We start from the raw sequence: 19748 nt of genomic DNA, 5'->3' as shown, positions 1-19748 counted from the left end.
GTCTTTATTGCCACTGTGCTATATAAGCCCACATTTCCACCAGTAATCAAAAAACAAGTGGATTTTTACTGTGTAGCCTCAATCCATATTGAGAATATGCAAAATCACAATAACTGCACAGTATATCCTCTGAGCTCGCTTGGCACAGCACATTTCACCTTTCCGGCTATGTGTGACGGGAAGCCATGCCAAGAAAGCCATGCAGACGACAACATATGAATAAATCAAATTCCGATATCATTCACAGCTTCGTACTGTTTTGTAATATTTGAATAAAAGATCGAGGTTTATTTCTGGGGGTTTATTATAACTAAAACTATGGGGATTTTCTGAAAAAAAACTGGAATTCTAACCTCAAATATGTGAATGCCACTAGCAGCACCTCCCGCGACACCTTAAACACCAAAAGCCGCCATTGCAGATGACTTCCAAGGATCAGACGCACAGGAACTGACGACATTGGTTGCTAAGTAACAGTCTTTTAGTGGGGTCAACCTGGGTCACGTCACTGCAGAGAAGGTTCTCGAGAGTCGCGTCGCCACATCACCGCATACGCGCATCGCGGTTGGCGCGGCCGGCCCGAGGGATGGGTCTTGAGGATGTTATACGTTATTCTAATCAATGTAAAAAATGTAGGGACATTCGTTGTGTTTCTGACCCATGTTTAGGGATTTTTCCAATGAAAAGTCGACCCATATTTAGGGATTCCGCGAAAAAGTGACCCATTCGGGCGGCACATACACGTTCACCTTTCTATGGGAGTAACCCCCCAGGAGAGGATCTTACATCAACTTGTTTAGATGATATTGAAATACAGTATGAATTCAATGTTTTGCAATATTTAAATTTCACTTATTCAGTCAAACGTGTCCAAAATACCTCACCAAAAAGATAAGAGATTTAGCTTGTAAATTTTTAAAACCGGCTTCGTCCAATCACATTGCTTATTGTAATTTACATATATTTGGTAAAACCTCTTGGCAAATTTTATGCAAACTCTAAATAATCTCGATGTAAAGACGACAATATATTGTAGCCAAACATGGGACTATGTGCCCGAGCGTAGTGACCATTTGCCCGAAGTAAGGAGGACAGTTGGTCACCTGCCTTGGAAAGTAGGCTTGCTTCAATCTTCTTCATTGGTGTCCTCATGATCGCACAGTCGAGCTACATCAGCTGTTTTGCTGAATATGTCAAACCATTCATTCTACTAGTATGACAACTTTCAATTTTTCCTGTTTCGTTTCCCTTGACCTAGGGAAATTCTAATCGAAGTTGGTCATAATTATTTCTCCCTTGTCAAAAGGAAAAGGAGCAGTAATCATAACATAATGGCATGTCATAATCATATTCATAGGCAATAAATATTTTTCCCTCACAGAAATGGTGGTGGTCGACCAGTTGCGCTGATCGTGAGTAAAAGTTATGGATGGTCTGTAAGTGGAGCCATGCCAACTGCTGTGCGTCTTCTCGCTTCTCTTCTGCGTACATTCGATGTTACGGTGTATTGCACTGTTTTGACTTTAACAAATGAAAATCAAGAGGATGCTCAACGATTAGGTGTCAAACTGATATGTCCTGAACCAAAACAACCCTTGCAACATTTAACTCAACCGGGTATCCACTGGCTGTATTCTCCAACGGAATACTATCCTACATTGCTGGATATTGAAAATGTACATATGGTTTTTGGATTTCGATTGGTAACTTCAGATCCTGCCTATCAGATGTGTCAATCCCTTTTCAAAAACGCAGCTTACTACCTTGTGAATTCATATTCACCGGACACACCACACAATGTCCTTGGGTACGACAAATCATTATTTGATACCCTAGGAAGTCTGCTTTCAAGAGAACTGGACTATGCTAGTGCAGTATTCTCTGTGGGGAGTCATTTATTTGAAGAATTCAAAGTGGAATATCAGTACAAGAAACCGGTAATTAGACATTTCCGCTTGCTGCCAATTCCAACACAGGCACTCTTCGAATCACCTGATCCCACTGTTAATCCAAAAATTACCTTTACAGTTCTGACTTTTGTCGAAGAACATGAGCTTGAGAAGTTGAGCAGCGGAAAGTGTGATCGTAAAAGCTATTATAAGGTAGCAGAATCTATTTATATTATGGATAAAGATACGCTAAAATGGAAAATTATTGGCATACCAAATGCGCAAGAATCAAAAGTGGCGGAACGCTTAAAGCCAAATGGTGCCCTTAAAATAAGGTTTCTAGATTTTCCATCCCATCTTACCAAATGACGCACGAAATCAGAACCTCTCAGTTGGTAATTGTTTCTCCCTCATCAAGAAACTGCATTACCTTATCACTCTCTGCAATGGCACTTGGTATACCCATTATACTCCCGATTAATTCTCCATCTTATATGCACGTTAAAGAGTACCTTCCGTTACACGAAGGATACATAGGGGTTGATATGCATACCACACATGACGATTTGGTGAAGAGGATCGCACGTGTATCCAGCATTATGAGGAATATATGAAAATGCACAATCAATCAGAGACGCCTTACGTACGAAAACAACACAAATATATGAAGACATGATAAAGATGTTTACAAACGTTGTTAAAGAAGATGAACGCATGTCCTATTTACAGTTCTATAGAGACCCAGCCAACTCGGGTAGGTGTCAGTTTGTACCACTTTATGCAGGCAATTCATTAATATTTGTCAGGCGAGAGATTTGGCACTTTAGAGGATCTAATTGTTGGATTTGCTTACACTTGGATTGAATATCATTATTCATCGGGAAAGATTCGAAACAACAGGCTATATAAAAGATATGGCCTAAGGTGTTTATATTTGTGAGTGATAAATACCATGAGTGAAAATTACTATGAGTTCCGTTCAAGTACAGATTGTTTGTACACTGTGTATTCTCTAGCTTTTCTGTTCTACACTACACAGATCATCAACTGATACCTTATCATGAATCAAATACTCCAGATGCTGAGGGAAGTCTTATACAGGATAATTCATCTGCAACATCAGAACGCAAGAAGGGTATGTACGAAAAGCATAGAAACTACAAAATTGTCTTTTTTTTTAAGAATGCTTAATCAAATTTCTGGAAAATGTATTCGTAAATAAAATTAATTTGTGTTGAAGTAGTTTAAACCTAAAACATCGAAAGCTTAATGATATGTTATTTATTTAAACTTGAATGTCCGTTAATAGATCACTGTCATACTATTTCTTTTTTTACTCTATTACTCTTGCAAAGATGTTTGATAGACCAAATGGCTATGAAACGTAATCATAGACACCAAATCTTTAAAGTTGTCAACGAAAATGTATTTCAAACCTCCATGATTGGGATTATTCTGTAGTTTTTTCAGATAACACACTTTTTCAGTAGTCAAATACACTCAATGACGTTTCACCTATGGCATAAGGTACCCATTTTGCTTTCTTGTGGAGACCTTCCTGTGGATTGTGTGAATCCTTGGTTACGTAAGTTGCTGACTGTTTTGCCAATTTTATTTCAAATTCTCTAGGTACCCTCCGCGTGTTCCTGAGAGTGAAAAATGGTATTCCAAAGGAGGTAAACGCATGAAATGGATCGAAAAAGCCTTCTACAACAGCATCATCACGAGAAGTATGTCTCAACGTCTCATGGCAATAATAACGGATCTTCATCCAGACCTGATGGGTTCAGAAATCAGTCACGGAAGTATAATATTTCTCATGACCTGCAAATCCCTTGAAGCTGCAGATGCTTTATGGGATGCATACCAACGTGGTTGGTTAGACACACTCACAATGAATACTATGATAACGAATGAAATTCTGGTGGAGATTGATGCGTACTTCCTGTCTCTTGAAGCAGTGATCCAATGCAAAGAGTACAACCTCTGCAGGCAAGAGCTGATAGGTCAGTAAGCTTCAATAAATACATTTTAGTCTGTTTAGGGAGCCGTCATTATTTACAGCCTGGAGTCGGAGGAATGTGAGGGGGGGCACTATAAAATTGAAAACTTTAAGAGGGGTTGCTCAAAATGTGAGAGGAAGAAGGGGAGTTCCTCAATTTTTTGCGAAATAAATTGAAACACCTCTTAGATTGTATCATTTGCACACATCAATTTCTAAAAAATCCGATGCGAGAGGGGAGACACCCCCTTCCGTGCTCTCCCCCTTAGGTTGTTCTAACAATTTTACTCTTAAAGACAAATTGAAAACACCTCTCAGAATGCACATACCACACCATTGCACACATCAATTCCTCAAACTTTTTACAGGATCCAGGACAAAACTGAACTTTTGTGAATTCATCCTTTATTATCACAGAAACATATATTTTAATTGACTTCAGCTCAATAACCATTTTGAAAAATAACCATACCATATTCAGGCTTTTCATTAGAAGCTGACAGTTGGAGATATGACACAAGAAGGTCATAGATTTCCCATTCCTGCAAAGTCTCTTTTCTTCAATCTCTGGCAAACTGCGAACTGTTTTTTTTACGAAATGTATTGTTTAGTTGTTGAATATTGTGACTCTAACACCGACCCTGCAAAAAATGTAATTAAAATATGTGTTCAATGTCACTTTCAAAGTTTTACCGAGTACAAAATAAATTGAAATACCTATCAGATATTGCAGCATTACACACACCAATTTCTCAAAAGTTTCGATACCAGAGAGGGAGCCTCCTCTCCTGCTTCCCCCTTGGGGCGTTCTAACAGTTTTACTTAGTAAAAAAAACCCATTAAAAACACCTCTCAGATCGCATGAGACTGCACCATTGCACACATCAATTTCTCAAAATTTTCCATTCAAGATAGGGGCAGCCCCCTCTGACACTTTCTTCCTCAGTCTCCTTCATGTTATCCCCTCCTGTACTTTCAAATTCTGCCCTGTCAGATGGCCTAGCGAACACCCTGTCATGATACCCATCCATATTAAAAAATATACTGTGTGGTTGGATACTGGTTATAGCGTGAGCTTTTATATCTGTATTTTATTGTGACTTTGAATTTCATTTTGATGGTTGCACCTTTTTCAACCGTCATGAGATAACCGATGATAATCTAGCAGGGTACATCAGGATTTGAAAGGTCTTTACTATTCTGTATTTATGTAAATTTTACAAATACGTGTATCAGTATTAACTTTTCTAAGGGGGGGGTCAGTCATACCTTTTGAGTTACAGAGGGGGGGTTACTCAAATTCATGATGGTTGGTAAGAGGGTTAATCGAAAAGAATGGAGTTTCAGATGAAATCTTCCGACTCCAGGCCCCCAAGGCCGTAAATAATGAAGGCTCCCTAGGTCACTTTTTTGAAGATACAGGCTTTTACCTTTTAGGCAAAGAACAAACGTTTTGTAATCTCAAAATCTCAAAATGACCTCGAGTAGTGGCATGAAGCCTTTGAGTCATCAAATTTTCCTTAAGGCTTCATCAAATTTTCATAATTTCATAAGGGAATCTTCAGTTTTTCTATTGGACAAAGGTATTCTATTGTTTTTATGGAGACACAAGGAGAAATTGCTAGCCCGTCCATGGCTTCAATAACCGAACGCTCTCTTACCCACTTATGCTTGCTCAATGTTTCATCTTTGAATACGGTGACACAGTAATTCGCAAACTGTATTACTGCTTGACCAGCCTCTTACAGAACAGTAGACGAAATCGAGTGTTAGATATGACTTTCTACCCAGGAAACAGCATAATATCATATTCAATGTATATTACAGATTCCATGAAAGTGTTACGCCAGAAAATCCTCTATAAGTATCAGAGTAAAGAAAGCAGTATTATGGTTGCACTTTGTAATTCTTAACTGACCAAGGCTTACATTCCTGTGTCGTAACGCTATCTGAAAAACAGTCGATGAAACAGGAGTGAAAATAATGTAATCTTACAAGAGTTCTTTTGTTTCGTGCACATTTTCCTTGCAAAATCAAAGTATAAACAATACTGAAACCGATATGAATGTCTACTCTGTAGGTAAGGCATACCATTCTCCGGGTAGCAATAGCGCAGAGAAAATGCAAAGTATTCCAGTATTGAGTCGTATGGTCAGAAATACTAGAGAAGACATTGCCTCCCAGAAGATTAAAGTTGGATTTCGTAAGGAACAGAATAGGGAGAAGGCTAGGCTGAGAAATATTGGGAAAGGATCCATGATTCGTTTGAGGACAGAGACACAATACGAACGGGATTTAATGGAAGATATTATTAACGTTAAACAGTGGAGATCTAAGCAGCTGGCAAAGAACCGTAAACTAAAGCTCATGGTTGAATCTGTTATCGATGATGCCAATATTCCTGAAGAACTGAAGGAAGTCCTTCATCAAATTAAAAGAGTGCAAACAGGTGAGAGTAATACAATATAATCGAAGCATTTGACTTATCCGCTGTTATTCTTTTTTTTTTTGGATTGGTATGAAAATCCTTGTTATCAGTGCAAAGATATTGACATAAACACCCACTGATGATAAACTGTAACGCAGACAGCTGTGTGACAACTGCTGTCATGCACTTGCCTTTTCTTTTGAAGAATGTTTGCATCAAATATAAAAAAATGGTTGGATCGAGAAAATGAACAACAGTATTTTGAAAAAATTGTATTGAATGTACCAATATTACATCGATGATTTTTTTTAAATCAATGGTTATAATTCTACTTAACGTCTGTTTCCTCTTGAAGTGAAAGAGAAAGGTGGCTACTGCAAGCATGTTCAAAAATTAATATGTAGGTCATTGATATGTTGCATCTAAAAATATCTTGATGTTTTCTGACACATTTATCTTGCCAGCCCGTGGCACATATATAGCTGCAGTTCTTGCTCGGAATCATATACTGTCGAACAATAAATTGTTGTTACGTACTAAATAGCTGTCCACAAATAGACATTTATGATACTCCTTCTCTGTGTGCTGTACCCTTATGATCATGAAGAATTTAGTACGCAACCAAAACGAATTTCAAATTGCGTTAATATCATAGATTTCTTACTAACAAAAATATACATTCGACATTGTGGATCTTTCTTTTCGCTCGTCCGTTTGTATACAGTTTGTTAACTGATTGTTTTGATTGTGTATTTTGCGGTTTACAAAGGTAAAGTGTTTGCTGATCTGAAATTCGTTCACATACCTGACTCTGTTACCCGTTACCATAAACGCTTCCCACCTTCTCAGTAAACCAAACGGTTTGAGGTATTTCACAACAAACCATATCACCGTAATCCCTATTTCCTCGGCTTGGCCTTTTCTGCTATTTTAGGGAGAAGAAAATCCGTCCATGAGTGTCAGATATTCGAAAGGCTTTTAAAGTTCATGTTTGATTCTGACCAACAAGTTCTCGTGAATAGGGAAAATTGAAATCTCAAATAATCACCTTACCAACGCACATGCATTACAATCCATTGAACGGTTTGTTTATTTCCCGGGAATTCCTACACATGGACTCACAAAACTTTAATTTATTGTCAGTAATTACAACAAATCTGAACTCCACACTTCAATATCCTGACTCTTCATATGTTGCAGTTTACCCAAATTAATCAGCTGTTTAAGCCGTTGTTTCCTTTGATTCGAGCTATGAATATTTTGATTACGTTCTCCTTGCTTTGGTTTCTCAATTATCATTTGAATCTTTTCCATTGATACACGTTAACCTAACTGTGATCTCATGAATGATAATTAAGGTGACTTGATTCAAAATCATTACTGCTGAAAGCCACGTCTATTTGTTAAAAAAGGTTGTTATATATTACATAACAGATTTATAATAATAATAATAATAATAATAATAATAATAAACTTGTGTGGTGTGTATTATACCAGGTACGCCAGCGAAAAATACTATCAGGGATTATCAAGACGTGCAGTCGAACTTGGTGAGGTGTATAATCCAGACGGGTTGGCAATAAATAAGGATGGACAAGTCGTTGTCTGCGATAGCGAACGGGGCCTTCTCAAGCCTGGCAGTGTGAAGACGATAACGACAACCAAAGCACAGATTATATCAATAATCCAATTTCAGAGCTTCCCTTCACCATGGAAACCAGTCGATGTAGCTATAGTTGGCAGAGATACATATTACATTGTCGACAGCGAAAATGTTTGCGTAATAGTTTGTGATCTTAAGAGCAAAGTGAAAAAGATAATGGGCAAAGGTAAACTTCAATCACCGACATCTATAGTTGTGATACAGAGGGGAATATTTTAATAGCAGACGATGGAGCACACAGTCTTTTAAAATTTGATGAAGATGGGAATGTTGTGTCAAGTGTACGACTCAAGGGATGCCATAGTCTAGCAATAAACAGCAAAGATCAGATCATTGTATCGAGTCATACCGAAAAGCATATCTATATATTAAACAGTAACCTTGAAGTATTGAGTAGCTTTGGAGAAGTGCACTTAGAAAAACCATTTGAGTAACAACTGACAGTAAAGATATAATTTACGTAGCGGATTATCAGAAAGGCATTGTACAGTTTGATGGAGAGGGTAAATACCTCGAATACCTATAGTTTAAACGTGCATCCATGGTGCATTGTAGTATAGCTGAAAGGGCACATTTTTTACACCCATCGTACAGATTTTAATGGCCCCTATGAGCCGTATGTCAGGGCAATTTATATGTAGTAATCTCAGTTAGGCTTTGTTTCATGCTGGAATTTCAAAGCGTGATATCAGGCAATCACTAACATGAAGTGAAATCAAATTCATTGCAAAAAAAATTCTCAGCGTCAGTGGAGGGCTCCTAGCACGTTATTGTCGATAGAATTTGAGTGGACGTATCCTCCAGTACCCTATAGAAATTTTCCAAAAACTGTCGCAGATCGCGTGTGCTATTGCCAGGCCCTTTATGGGTAGATTTAAACTTACTTTCAAAGTTTCGGATGTGCCTTATGCCTTATGGCGCTATCGACAACGAGAAGAAATACCATAAAATTTTGAAGAAGTTTTTCTATCCTCAACCTGCTGTGTTTTAGTAAATATGTCTATGCAGGGTTACACTAGCCTATTAGACCGTGTTTAGAAAATGACTTTTCATCGAAATTTTGTTCATATACTGACATCTTGCAAAGCTACGTTGTTTAGTAATGTAGCAAATGGATATTGCCTTTTTAATTTCATCATGTGTTCTGAGAAATGTGAACATTGAAAATAGTAAAATTGGCGGTACATTGTGGCGTCACAACATAAGGCAATAAGTTGAAGTGTAATAATGGGAATTATTCGGTCGTTTTAAAAGAGTTTGAACGCAAATTATGAGAAGTTTGACTTCTGAAGCAAACACCCTAGAGCTGTCTTTTTACGTTGCCAAAGTTACACTTTGTCTACAAGAACTTATTTTCAAACGTCTACTGATTTCTGTACTTGACATGCAAATAAAGTACACGAAGTATCTTACCATTGCCATTTTAGGCTTAGTTCATCAATTGTTTACCTGTAATTCTATCACTGACATGTGTAGTCATGTGTGTTCTGGAATTTTACAACCTTTTGAGTAATACTTCGATATAAAATTCTTGCAGAAGTATCTATAGGTAGTTAGCACACAAGATCAGTGTACTTAGTTGTAACCTGTGATTGTGATTTTCTGTTTTTGTGCATATGTAACTTAAAAGAAGGGCAATTTCATATCCGCATGTCGATGTACGATGTGTTTCGACAATTGATTTACGTTTGTTCAAACATTTTATTGAACGTGTTTACAGCGTTTTCTTAGAACTTACAAAGCAGTGAACTTATCATTATTAATAAAAATGATTGATGTGTACATTTTTCAGCACATGGTCGAGTACCAGCAGATATCTTAACCTATTTCAGTCATTGACTGCACTTGGAATGCCACCCTGCACCTTTTGTAATGACTGTACACGGTTGTATAATACTTTTGGATGAACGGCAAAAATAAATTGCTGTGAGTTACAAAAAAGGTTAGAGAGACAAAAAAAAAATATGTGCTTGTATGATCCTCGACTAAAAATAGCAAATGCAAAATAGTCTTATGAATGGTTCGTGTTGTTGTTTCTATATTGTCTTTGGCACTCTAATCTTAAAACAGCATTCAATATTGTAGAGTTACTTCCTTCGTGAAGATTGGAATGATTGGAATTGTAGTAAGAATTTAATTATAATGTCAACAAACGGAAAAGCTTGTGTCTATGTAGTAGAATGAAGAGCTTAGCAATAGCAACCGGAATTCTGAAACCATTGTACTGTTTTTCAAGGAATTTGGTACTCTCTGTAGATATAATTATAATAAATCAGTGGTGATTGCTAGCTGAAGAGCATTGATATGCAGAGACTAAGACGGCTCAAAATATTGTAACAATACAACGTGATCAGAGTGAATCATCTTTCTTGATTGAAATTACATATATCTGTAATTGTTAAACAAGTATCCTTTACTTCATGTAGGACAAGGAAACGACTTCCTTCAAAATTAAACCCTTCTTTGTAATTTTGCGTTTTACATTTTAGTTTATGATATCGAGAAAGGTATTCTTATTTGCCGAAAATTAATAATAAGCAACCAATCCTAGGCCACTTTTCCCATTCTAGATCTTAAAACAAAAGAATAGGTAACGCAACACCATTTCTGGAAAATCAGGAAATGCCGAAATCGATGAGCACGTTCTGGAATTTCCCCTCCTGACCACCGCTGCAGGGATGTGGGCAGACGCATGTTCTTCTCTGAAAGACTTCCTGCAAATTCTCTCCTGAAGGACACCGAAGAAATCTGTCAGAAAGTGGTCTGTGACATCACGTAACCTCCTCACGATGCCCCCAAGGGGGCTACCAACCTCAGTAGTATTGGGCTAGGTAGTATTGGGCTAGGGTTTACAAATCAGGAGGGTCAGCCCATTGACTTAATGGTTTCCCTCACACCTTTGGTATAGTATGGCCCAGAGCAATGCAGATTCAGAATGAGGAAAAGCAGCACGTCAGTAGGAGGGCTTTTAGGATGTGGAGGTTCTCTAGGGAAGCGCAAAAGAACATGGGATAGCGGTCAGCTAGAAACAAGTGGAAGAAAATGATGGCCCCGCCAACAGGTTCATCAGGTATTCCGTCTTGCCGCAACAACTTGACCCTCTAATAATCATGTTGAAGGGCGGCTCTACCCACAATCGACCATCCATCTCTTCTGTCCATTGTGAGCTGTGTGCACCTATACTTAGAAGAGGATGCTGCTGAGATGGTTTGTTCCAATGAAAACTGTGCGTTGGCCAGCGACAGACTTGTGCCAGGAACCTGTCATCGTGAGTTACTGTGGCTGTGTTTTTAGGGGTAGTTCAAGCTGCGCCTCATCTTTTGTGTTTATCACTCTCAGGGCATTGCAATGGAACTTTTCATGCTTGAAGCTTCTCAAATCTATGAACAGGCAGAACTTGTTCTTCAAGAAATCGACCTCAGAAAAATCGATGTCCTGGTCTTTGATGCTCTCTGGGAAGTATCCCTGGGCTTTTCTACAGAAATGCAGGTGGAACATTCTCTGGACATAGACTTTGTTCCCTTCTATCCCTTCTATCGTCACACATACGCTTTGAATACATGTATCTTGATTCAGGAAAGGTTACTGTCTTGCCGGGCTTGTGGCTGTGCATTTGTGAACATCATGAGCAGCCCTTTCATACTTAGATGGGGAAAATTGATGTATTCATTGACGATTGTGTTGCTTTCTGCAAAGGGGATCATGCAGAAATGATGGACCACTCTTACAAGAAGCTTTGCCACTGTTATTATTACTGTGACATCGCAGACCAAGCCCTCATCTTTGATTATTTCATACTCTGTCTGGATATTCAAAAGCAAGTACCCCAATCAGTGGTGTCCTCAAATACTATTTGGCCAGCGCCAAGGTGATTTCCCACTCAATGTGGCCGCCATGTGTTCTAAGCAAAGCAGCCCCATGGATGCTCATGAGCGGGTGTCAGAGTTTAATGGCATACTTCTTCTGATATACTATTTACAAGAGGTTGTCGTTGTCGTAAGAATTGGCATCACTGGTGCCACTTCTCAGCTTTCTCGGTTTCGGGGCCTGAATACTGTAAGGGTCACATCCTTTCTGGCTTTCTCATGTTTGTAAAGAATTCAGTAGTCTCGATCGTGTGGTATTGTGACTAATCGAGCAGGAGCTCGCCTTCGCCAGGAGAAAACACAATCATTATGTTTTTAGCCGCATTCTGCACCATGCTGTTGTTTGCATGGCCTTTTATCTCCAGGTCAAACACCAGGTTAAAAGAATTGGACACGAGCATAACACCAGATTCAAATTCAGGGTACGGATTGAGTTACCACATGATGAGATCTTGCTGCTTTTGTTCCTGTGTAATCTTGTGGCTGTGCCCGGGATCAGAATTTTATTGTATGGCATTTTTGTATTGAAGATATAAACATGTTATGATGGCAGCAAAAATGTCGAATTGTTAGAACTGGCGTGAACTGTATGAGGATGCTCCCGAAGAGATGTCGGAGGAAAAGACTTCTTTGGGGGATAGTCATTGTTGAGGCTACTTTGAGTTAGACTGACAGACATCACACTGCAAGTAGAGCTCAAACAAACAGTTAGTTAACAGTCATGCCCACCAAAGGCACATCAACCAAGCAGGTGTAGAACTAATTGAGGGTCAATGCTAGGGTTGGAAATAGAGAGCTACACTAGAAGGCTTGAAGTTGACATAAAACAGAGGAAGTAAACAACACAATTTGGCATTAGCAAACAAAAGGACAGAGCAGACTTTATAAGAGATGTCCAGGGAGAGGACCCAGTCCATGAGGATGGGGTCCCAGCTGCACACTATGATATGGGCCCGATCGATGGCTTTTTTGAGTTCTTACACGGTGACTCTGCCCATGAAAGGCAACTCAATGATATGGGAATAGAAGCCAATATATTCTCCCTGAGGACATTGATCAGTTGCGAGATTGCCTGACTCACCTCAGAGAGGATGCCAGTGGCAATGCAGGAAAGATTCAGGTGATTGAGTACAGGATTGCTGAATGAAATGACCTAAATCCCGAATATGTAGCTTACAAAGATGAACTAATCCTTCCAAGCAAAAATCTGGCTGAGCTGTATTAAGCCCCATCCCCTCTGGCAAACATACTGAGCTGGCTCTTGAGCTCCGAGCCAAAATAGCAAAAATCGATCACAGCATTGAGGTGCTTCATGGCAGATATCGGGGAGTTCATGAAAATGGCTCCAACAGGCCACTGAAAGAAGTTCTCAACGATGTAGAATGATGTAAAGCTAAAAACAAAATTGATGGAGCTGTCAAGCAGAAGGGGTTTACCATCGGCAGGACTAGCAATCACAAAACTCGATCTAGGTCTACGAAATAAAATGTTTGCAATCAGGTTCGAACTCACTTCACATGAACATCCCTTCAACTAGTGGAGGTGCAACAAAAAGAACCACAGATCCCCACTCTCAAAAAAGAGTCGTTCAATTATCGGGCGAGGTTGTTAAACTTTACTGTGACCCATCCGCACATTGTAGAGTTCATGAAGCACTCACGCTCGTACACTCACTATCACAAATCACACACAAACTTAATCAAAGCAATGAATACATCATTGAAAATGGGCGAAAGACAGCCTCGGAGACGATTCTGTCCCCTAGCAGAGCTATCAACCCAGTGAAGAAGATACGGTGTTTTCAATCAATCAATCAATTGCAACGTACTTGGCAGTCTGCAAGGGGCGGTAGGTGGTAACCTTCCCCATAATGACGTAGGCAATGACCCCTTTGGGAAAGCATATGACGTGGCAAAAGAAGCAGTCAAACAACTGGGCCAGTGTACGTGGCTGGAGGGACTGGCTGCAAAAAGTGCTGCAGCTATTCCAGGATTGATCAGCACCATCACAAATTTTCGTCCTTAACACCGTTGGCAATGTGGTTGATTTTGTGGGCTAACAGTTGTTAATTATTATGACAGTGTTTTTATTCTATATATTGAATAGGCTGACAGCGTATATGAACATTTTTAGCTAAAAGATATCCAAAGTTTCTGATCTAGAATGGTGCAGCCTGTGGAGAGCAAAGAGACATGTCCTTCTAGAAACCCTGACTAAAGGACAAACACTTGTCTCACAACATTCTTTGTTTTGTGCTAGAATGCCAGAAGACCAACATTTTAAGGAGAGTGGACTTCATAGATGTGTTCCAAGATCAGAAGACAGTCAAGAGCGATGTTATCAGAACAAATAATAGGTACTGAGGCTGATCTTTGACACACACCACAAAAAAACATACCAATTCCAAGGGCAAGGAGATTTGCAGATAATATTATTGGGCTATGGTGCGTATCTGAATCATTTAAAACCCCCACCCCACAGCATTGCAGGGTACAACAACGAGCAGCAGTTCACCACCCCTCCCCAAAATGCTTTTCAACTGCAATATCTGTGTCAATGCTGGAACGACAAAAGTGTGGCGTATGAGATGGAAGGGCCCCTCCAAAGCAAACAGGCTCGCAGGGGCAAAAGGCAAGCCCCTCATTGTCATCACTTGTGTCTGTTTCTATGCTCACAGGCTATGGTGTTGCCGGCCACAACACCACATGAAGCAAAAATGACAGGAGTGTTGGCCCTTGCCATAGCTCTGGGTGGGCTGTTTTATTATTTGCCCTGAAAGATGCTTTCATCATTACAGGGCGATGTATGGGCGCGAGACCTTCTCATTGAATGATTTGAAGACAGACTGGAAGAATATGAGAAATCAAAGAAGTTAGCATTCTGGCTCAACTACGGCATATAGGTGGGAAAAGGAGTGTTGGCCGCTGGTCCTCTCCTTATCTATGTCACCACTGTGGCACTCGTGCCCATGGCCTGTCTAGGCATAGAGAGCATTCCAGCATTGGCCCTTCTGATCTTGCTAGCCCGCAAACCCACTAAAAAGGAGAAAGGAAGGCGTACATGAGGTGCTATTGATCCATGTTCTGCAGAGCCAAACAGGCAGAACAAAGCTGTGTCCAATACTAGCTCAATAACTGCTCGCTTTGTGAAAAATCCCATGTTTACTCGTCCATACAGAATTTATCATAACAAAGCTCTGCAGCAGCTATAGATATGGACCCCTTACCTTCTTGTGAACAAATACTGCAACATGATAATATTTTGCAAAGGATTGAAGCGATGGTTGAAAACGTCCAGGATGTGTTGTTACCCAGCGGGCTTCTCCCGTCCAAAGGAGGACCCATAGAACAGAAAATGCAGTGCCTGCTGTGCGTGGTGGCAGGTAGCAAGAGCAAAGACTTGCTTGGTAAGCCTTTCACCTAAGAGTCCATCGATAAAATGATGCAAAAGCTCATCACACCACATATGAGACAGTGATCAACGCACATTTGAGTAAGAACATCGTCAGGAACCTCGTTTCTTTAGCTAGTAGGGGCCTTGGCTGCTAGTTGTCGATCGACAGTGTGGAGGGGCTTTCTCAGGATCCTAGTGACAAATTCCTTGTCAGAAGTCAGCTGAATAAGCATTGGGGACTTGCGGCCATTCTCACTGTTGTCAGCACAGGCCTGATCACGGCTAAACATGTCAACATAAAAACAGTGGGGGCAAAGAATCCGGGCACTAGCATTGATGAAGATTGGCTTGCTGGAGAAAACACTGCAGCGGAGGTTACAGTCTCACTCCAGTGAAAGCCAAGGAAACACAGGCAGTGGAGCCTACAGACACAGCAAAGATGAAAAAGGAAAACACTTCCGAAGAAACGAAGAGCCCTGGTCGAGTGGAATGGGGAAGAAGTTAGCCGATATCAGCTGGCAAAAAAGCAAGAGAAAAGGCCGCTGTAGTGGGTGTGGCACCTCCAGACGGTTACAATGATTTTTACAATTATTTTTTCCAATGATTACCTCCACCCAGGCTGTAAACCTCCATAAATGTAATAATCTCCATAAATGTAACATCAACCATAATTGTAATAAAGGCCACATAAATGTAACAAAAATCAACCATAATGTAATAAAAACACCAATCACAATTGTAATAAATGGTAACCATAAATGCAATAAAAAAATCACCCATAAAAGTAATACTTCTCAACCTTAAATGTAATAAATCTATTTTGTAGTTGATTTTGAGGAATTAGCCCTTCAATATTTATCTCTGTAATAAGCAAAGCAACTCCACACATTATTCATATCTTAATTGTTTGCGTTTAGTGTGTTTTGTATATTTGAAAGTGTATTTACGTTTTCCTATTTTGTGTACAAAACTGATTGGCCATGGCGAGAGTGAGTGTCAATCTGAGTGTCAGTGCAGTCTCTACTCCAGAGTGGAGGAGACTGTATAACACTACGATCCTTTAACGCTTTTTTTTCGAAATTTGCCGCACTTTCATAATCAGTCGCCTCAAATTCATCTTCAGTGGATAAATTGTCTGGAATAATCGATAGATTTTCGGTATTCCTATGTTGTCCCACTTGAAGTTTGTTCCTTTGCTGGGATGTTAGGATGTCTAATTTTGTTCTACTGTGTCCAAGGTAGTGTTCGTAATGTTTTTTGACTAGATTTAAATATGGATACATGTTCTCGTCAACATGTTTTGTGTCGTAAGTTTCTGTTATAAGGTTGTATATTTCTCTGTTATTTGTTCTGAGTCATCTGTCATAAACTTTGTGTGGTATCACTGGTTGACGAGTTATTTTGACGCTTCCTTATTATGTAATTATCAGTGTCTAGAACTGCTGTTCCACTTCCATTATCTAACGGTTTGATCGGTACCTCGCCGTTTTCTGATAGTGTTCTCAAAGTACTATATTCTGTGTTTCGGAAAGGAAACCTAGTTTCAGGAAAGTATGTTATAACATTACACTTGTCTTAATAAAGTTATTATTTAATCAGGGCATTGATAAACAAATGATCACATATACAAGTTCAAGTTTATTACATTTATGGTTGAGTTTTATTACATTTATGGTTAATTTGTTTATTACATTTGTGGTTGCGGGTTGTTACATTAATGGTTGACTGTTTATTACATTTGTGGTTGATTTTATTACAATTGTGGTTGATATTACATTTGTGGAGATTATTACATTTGTGGAGGTTACGGGCTGGCTGGGGTCGGTCTGACAGCCTAGGCTTGTACAACACAAAAGACAAGCACCATTTTCCTCTAGCCACCAGCGAGCAGTGGCATAGGCAGCTGGCCAAGGGCCCTCTTCCTCCTGCTGCTCCTGCTCCGCATCATTCTCTTTACAAAATTACGTCACAGAGAAGGTCCAAATTGACCTCCCGAAATTAATCATAGGGTACAGCAGTAAGTCCCCTGGGGTGGGGAGGGGTGTTAGGGATGGTTTTTTGTGCATTGGTTTACTTTATTTGATTTTGTTTATTTTGACTATGATATTTTAGATAAAGATTTCAACTCCAAACGTCTGGCTGCTTTCTTTATTACTACAAATAATTTTATGAATTTTGACCGTGGTATTTCAAATAAAGATTTCGACTCCAAACCGTCTGAGTGCTTTCTTTATTACTACAAGTCCATATCTTCTCTCAAACATGTGTATACACCACTGTAATTGCTCCGCAAAACAATGCGAACTGGCTAATCCGCTGTCCGTATCAGCTGATTATTGATTAAGTCAACACCATAGCCGCCACACATGTAGCTTATTTCACTGCGTGTGACGGCTGTTGTGTTGACACAAATCAATTAATCCCTGATACCGACAGCCGATTAGCAAGTGGCAGCATTTGCGGAACAATTAAAGTGGTATGTACAAAGGTTGGAGAGGAGATAAGGACTTGTAGGTAATTAAGAAAACAGTAAGGCATTTTGGAGTCAAAATCTCTACATGAAATATCACAGCCAAAATTAATAAAATTACCTAGAGTAATAGAGAAAGCAGTCAGACGGTTTGTTGTCGAAAACTTTACTTGAAATGTATCACAGTCAAAATCAATAAAATAAATAAACCCGTGCACATAGACCCCACCCCTCCCCACCCCGGGGACCGTCACCTTTACCCTGTGGGTTAATTATACGCTTTGTATCGGGTGAAAGATTCAAATCAATAAAAATATTAAAACAGTTTAGTTCTCTACTTTACATAACCAAATGGATTTTGCCATTTCGCGTCGTCATTGTACCGTAATTCTTCTTAGATGTTTACCAATAAAGAAAAGTTACAAAACAAGAACATGTTGCTTTAAAGTTAGAATTATATTGTCACTTTGGATGTATCATAATGACCTGGCCAGCCAACTAACAATGCCCGTCGATTGCGGAAGCTTTCATGTCTAGAAACTCTTGCAAATGAGTTTTCGTACTTCAAAATTATTTTATTTTAGAGCTGTTTATCCTAACATTCTTGTAATACATATGGAAAACTGGGTAAACATATTGTGAATTTAACCACTTTCGACTTGAAATTTTTACGGCGCCACTCAACTTCGTGCGTCAAATGATGAGTAACCTTTCGGGCAAAATATTGAGTATTCCACAACATTCAGAATTCTGTCCCTAGCACCAGGTCAAGCGCCTGGACCCTGCAGACGATACCAGTTAGGTACCATCGGACCATACTCGTAGGCACTTGCCAGGTTTGGGTCAGACACGAGCAGACGCCAGAATGAAAGATTCACACCAAGTATCTCGGCTATTTCGTCCATGTGACGTTGGCCTGGAACCTGTCAGAAACAAGAAAAATATAACACACTATAACAACGTAGGTCATTTTTGTAACTTCAAAATGACTATATCCAGGCATGTTGCTCGAATTAATCCTACGTTCATTTGGAAAGTCTTTTTCAGAAGATCATACAAATCCTTTCCAAAATAGAAAAGAACAGTACCAAAACTAAGGGATGGTCAGTTTCTTCAGCCTGGGGGCGGTGGATTCATGGGGGGGGGGGGTCACCCTGTTTTTGACTTTGGTGATAGGGGAGTCACCATGTTTTTGAAATGCCAATGGGGGGGGGGTCAGTGTGTTTTTGAATTTTGACACAGGCTCATCATTGCCTAAAATGCTAGTGTCAGCCACAAATTTCATCATTCAGTTGTATTTTTTCGGCGCGACCTTCGGGCGCGTAACTTTAATAATCAATCATATTTTTCAGCACGCCCAACTTTAACATATCAAGCATACATACATCAGAGATATGTTCAATATTTTTCAGCGTGCTCTTCAAGCTCATTACTTGAATATATCAGACATTTTTCAGCATGCCCTTCAGGTGCATGACTTTAATATACAAGGCATATATATCAGAGATATCAGGATGTTTCATATTTTTCGGCGCGCCCTTCGGGCGCCATACTTTAATAAATCAGAGATATCTTGATGTTTGCTAAGTGAAAGTGTACCATTATGAAATCTGCATTTCATATGAAAAGGATGACAAATTCCTGATACTTTTCTGTTCTCTCAATGAGAATTCAGGATGAGAAAGCAGCATGCACAATATTTCACAATATATATTTGATACAGTGACTTATTTTAGAGATAGAAAAATGACAAGATATCTTTCCTTCTCATTGATGCAATTATTTTCCTTTGTTTCACAGGTTTTCTTTAGAAAGATGCTTTTTTATGAACAAAATAACAGTTAAAAAAGGCAGTTTTTGTCATTATTAGCTGTGCTTTTATGGTTTCAATGTTACAAGAAAAGGTCCTCTCAGACACTGTACACATCAGATTTGGCTAAAAAAGCTCTCTATGGCTCCTCAGGAGATTTAATTGGATGGTTGGCAAGTCTTAACACCCATCAAAGTTTTTGATTCACTGCTTTTTCCTCTTTGATA

General features: G+C 39.3%; 1 protein-coding gene across 2 annotated transcripts in view; it reads left to right on the top strand.

Annotated features, from left to right (window-relative positions):
- The window catches only part of LOC139125817 (uncharacterized), a 45277-nt gene extending 34828 nt beyond the window's left edge, over positions 1 to 10449 (top strand). For both annotated transcript variants that reach the window (XR_011550362.1, XM_070691918.1), the window contains exons 2-6: positions 1382 to 2643; positions 2929 to 3024; positions 3519 to 3895; positions 5972 to 6340; positions 7817 to 10449. Coding sequence is in view for 1 of the 2 variants with exons in the window: in XM_070691918.1 (XP_070548019.1) it covers positions 3574 to 3895; positions 5972 to 6340; positions 7817 to 7902 (777 nt within the window). In the remaining variant the exon portion in view is untranslated. The remainder of the gene's footprint in view (positions 1 to 1381; positions 2644 to 2928; positions 3025 to 3518; positions 3896 to 5971; positions 6341 to 7816) is intronic.
- The last annotated feature ends 9299 nt before the right edge of the window (positions 10450 to 19748 follow it).

This window comes from Ptychodera flava (genome assembly GCF_041260155.1).
Source record: "Ptychodera flava strain L36383 chromosome 3 unlocalized genomic scaffold, AS_Pfla_20210202 Scaffold_26__1_contigs__length_13983176_pilon, whole genome shotgun sequence".
Classification (NCBI taxonomy): Eukaryota; Metazoa; Hemichordata; class Enteropneusta; family Ptychoderidae; genus Ptychodera; species Ptychodera flava.
This window is presented reverse-complemented; position numbering and strand designations above follow the sequence as displayed.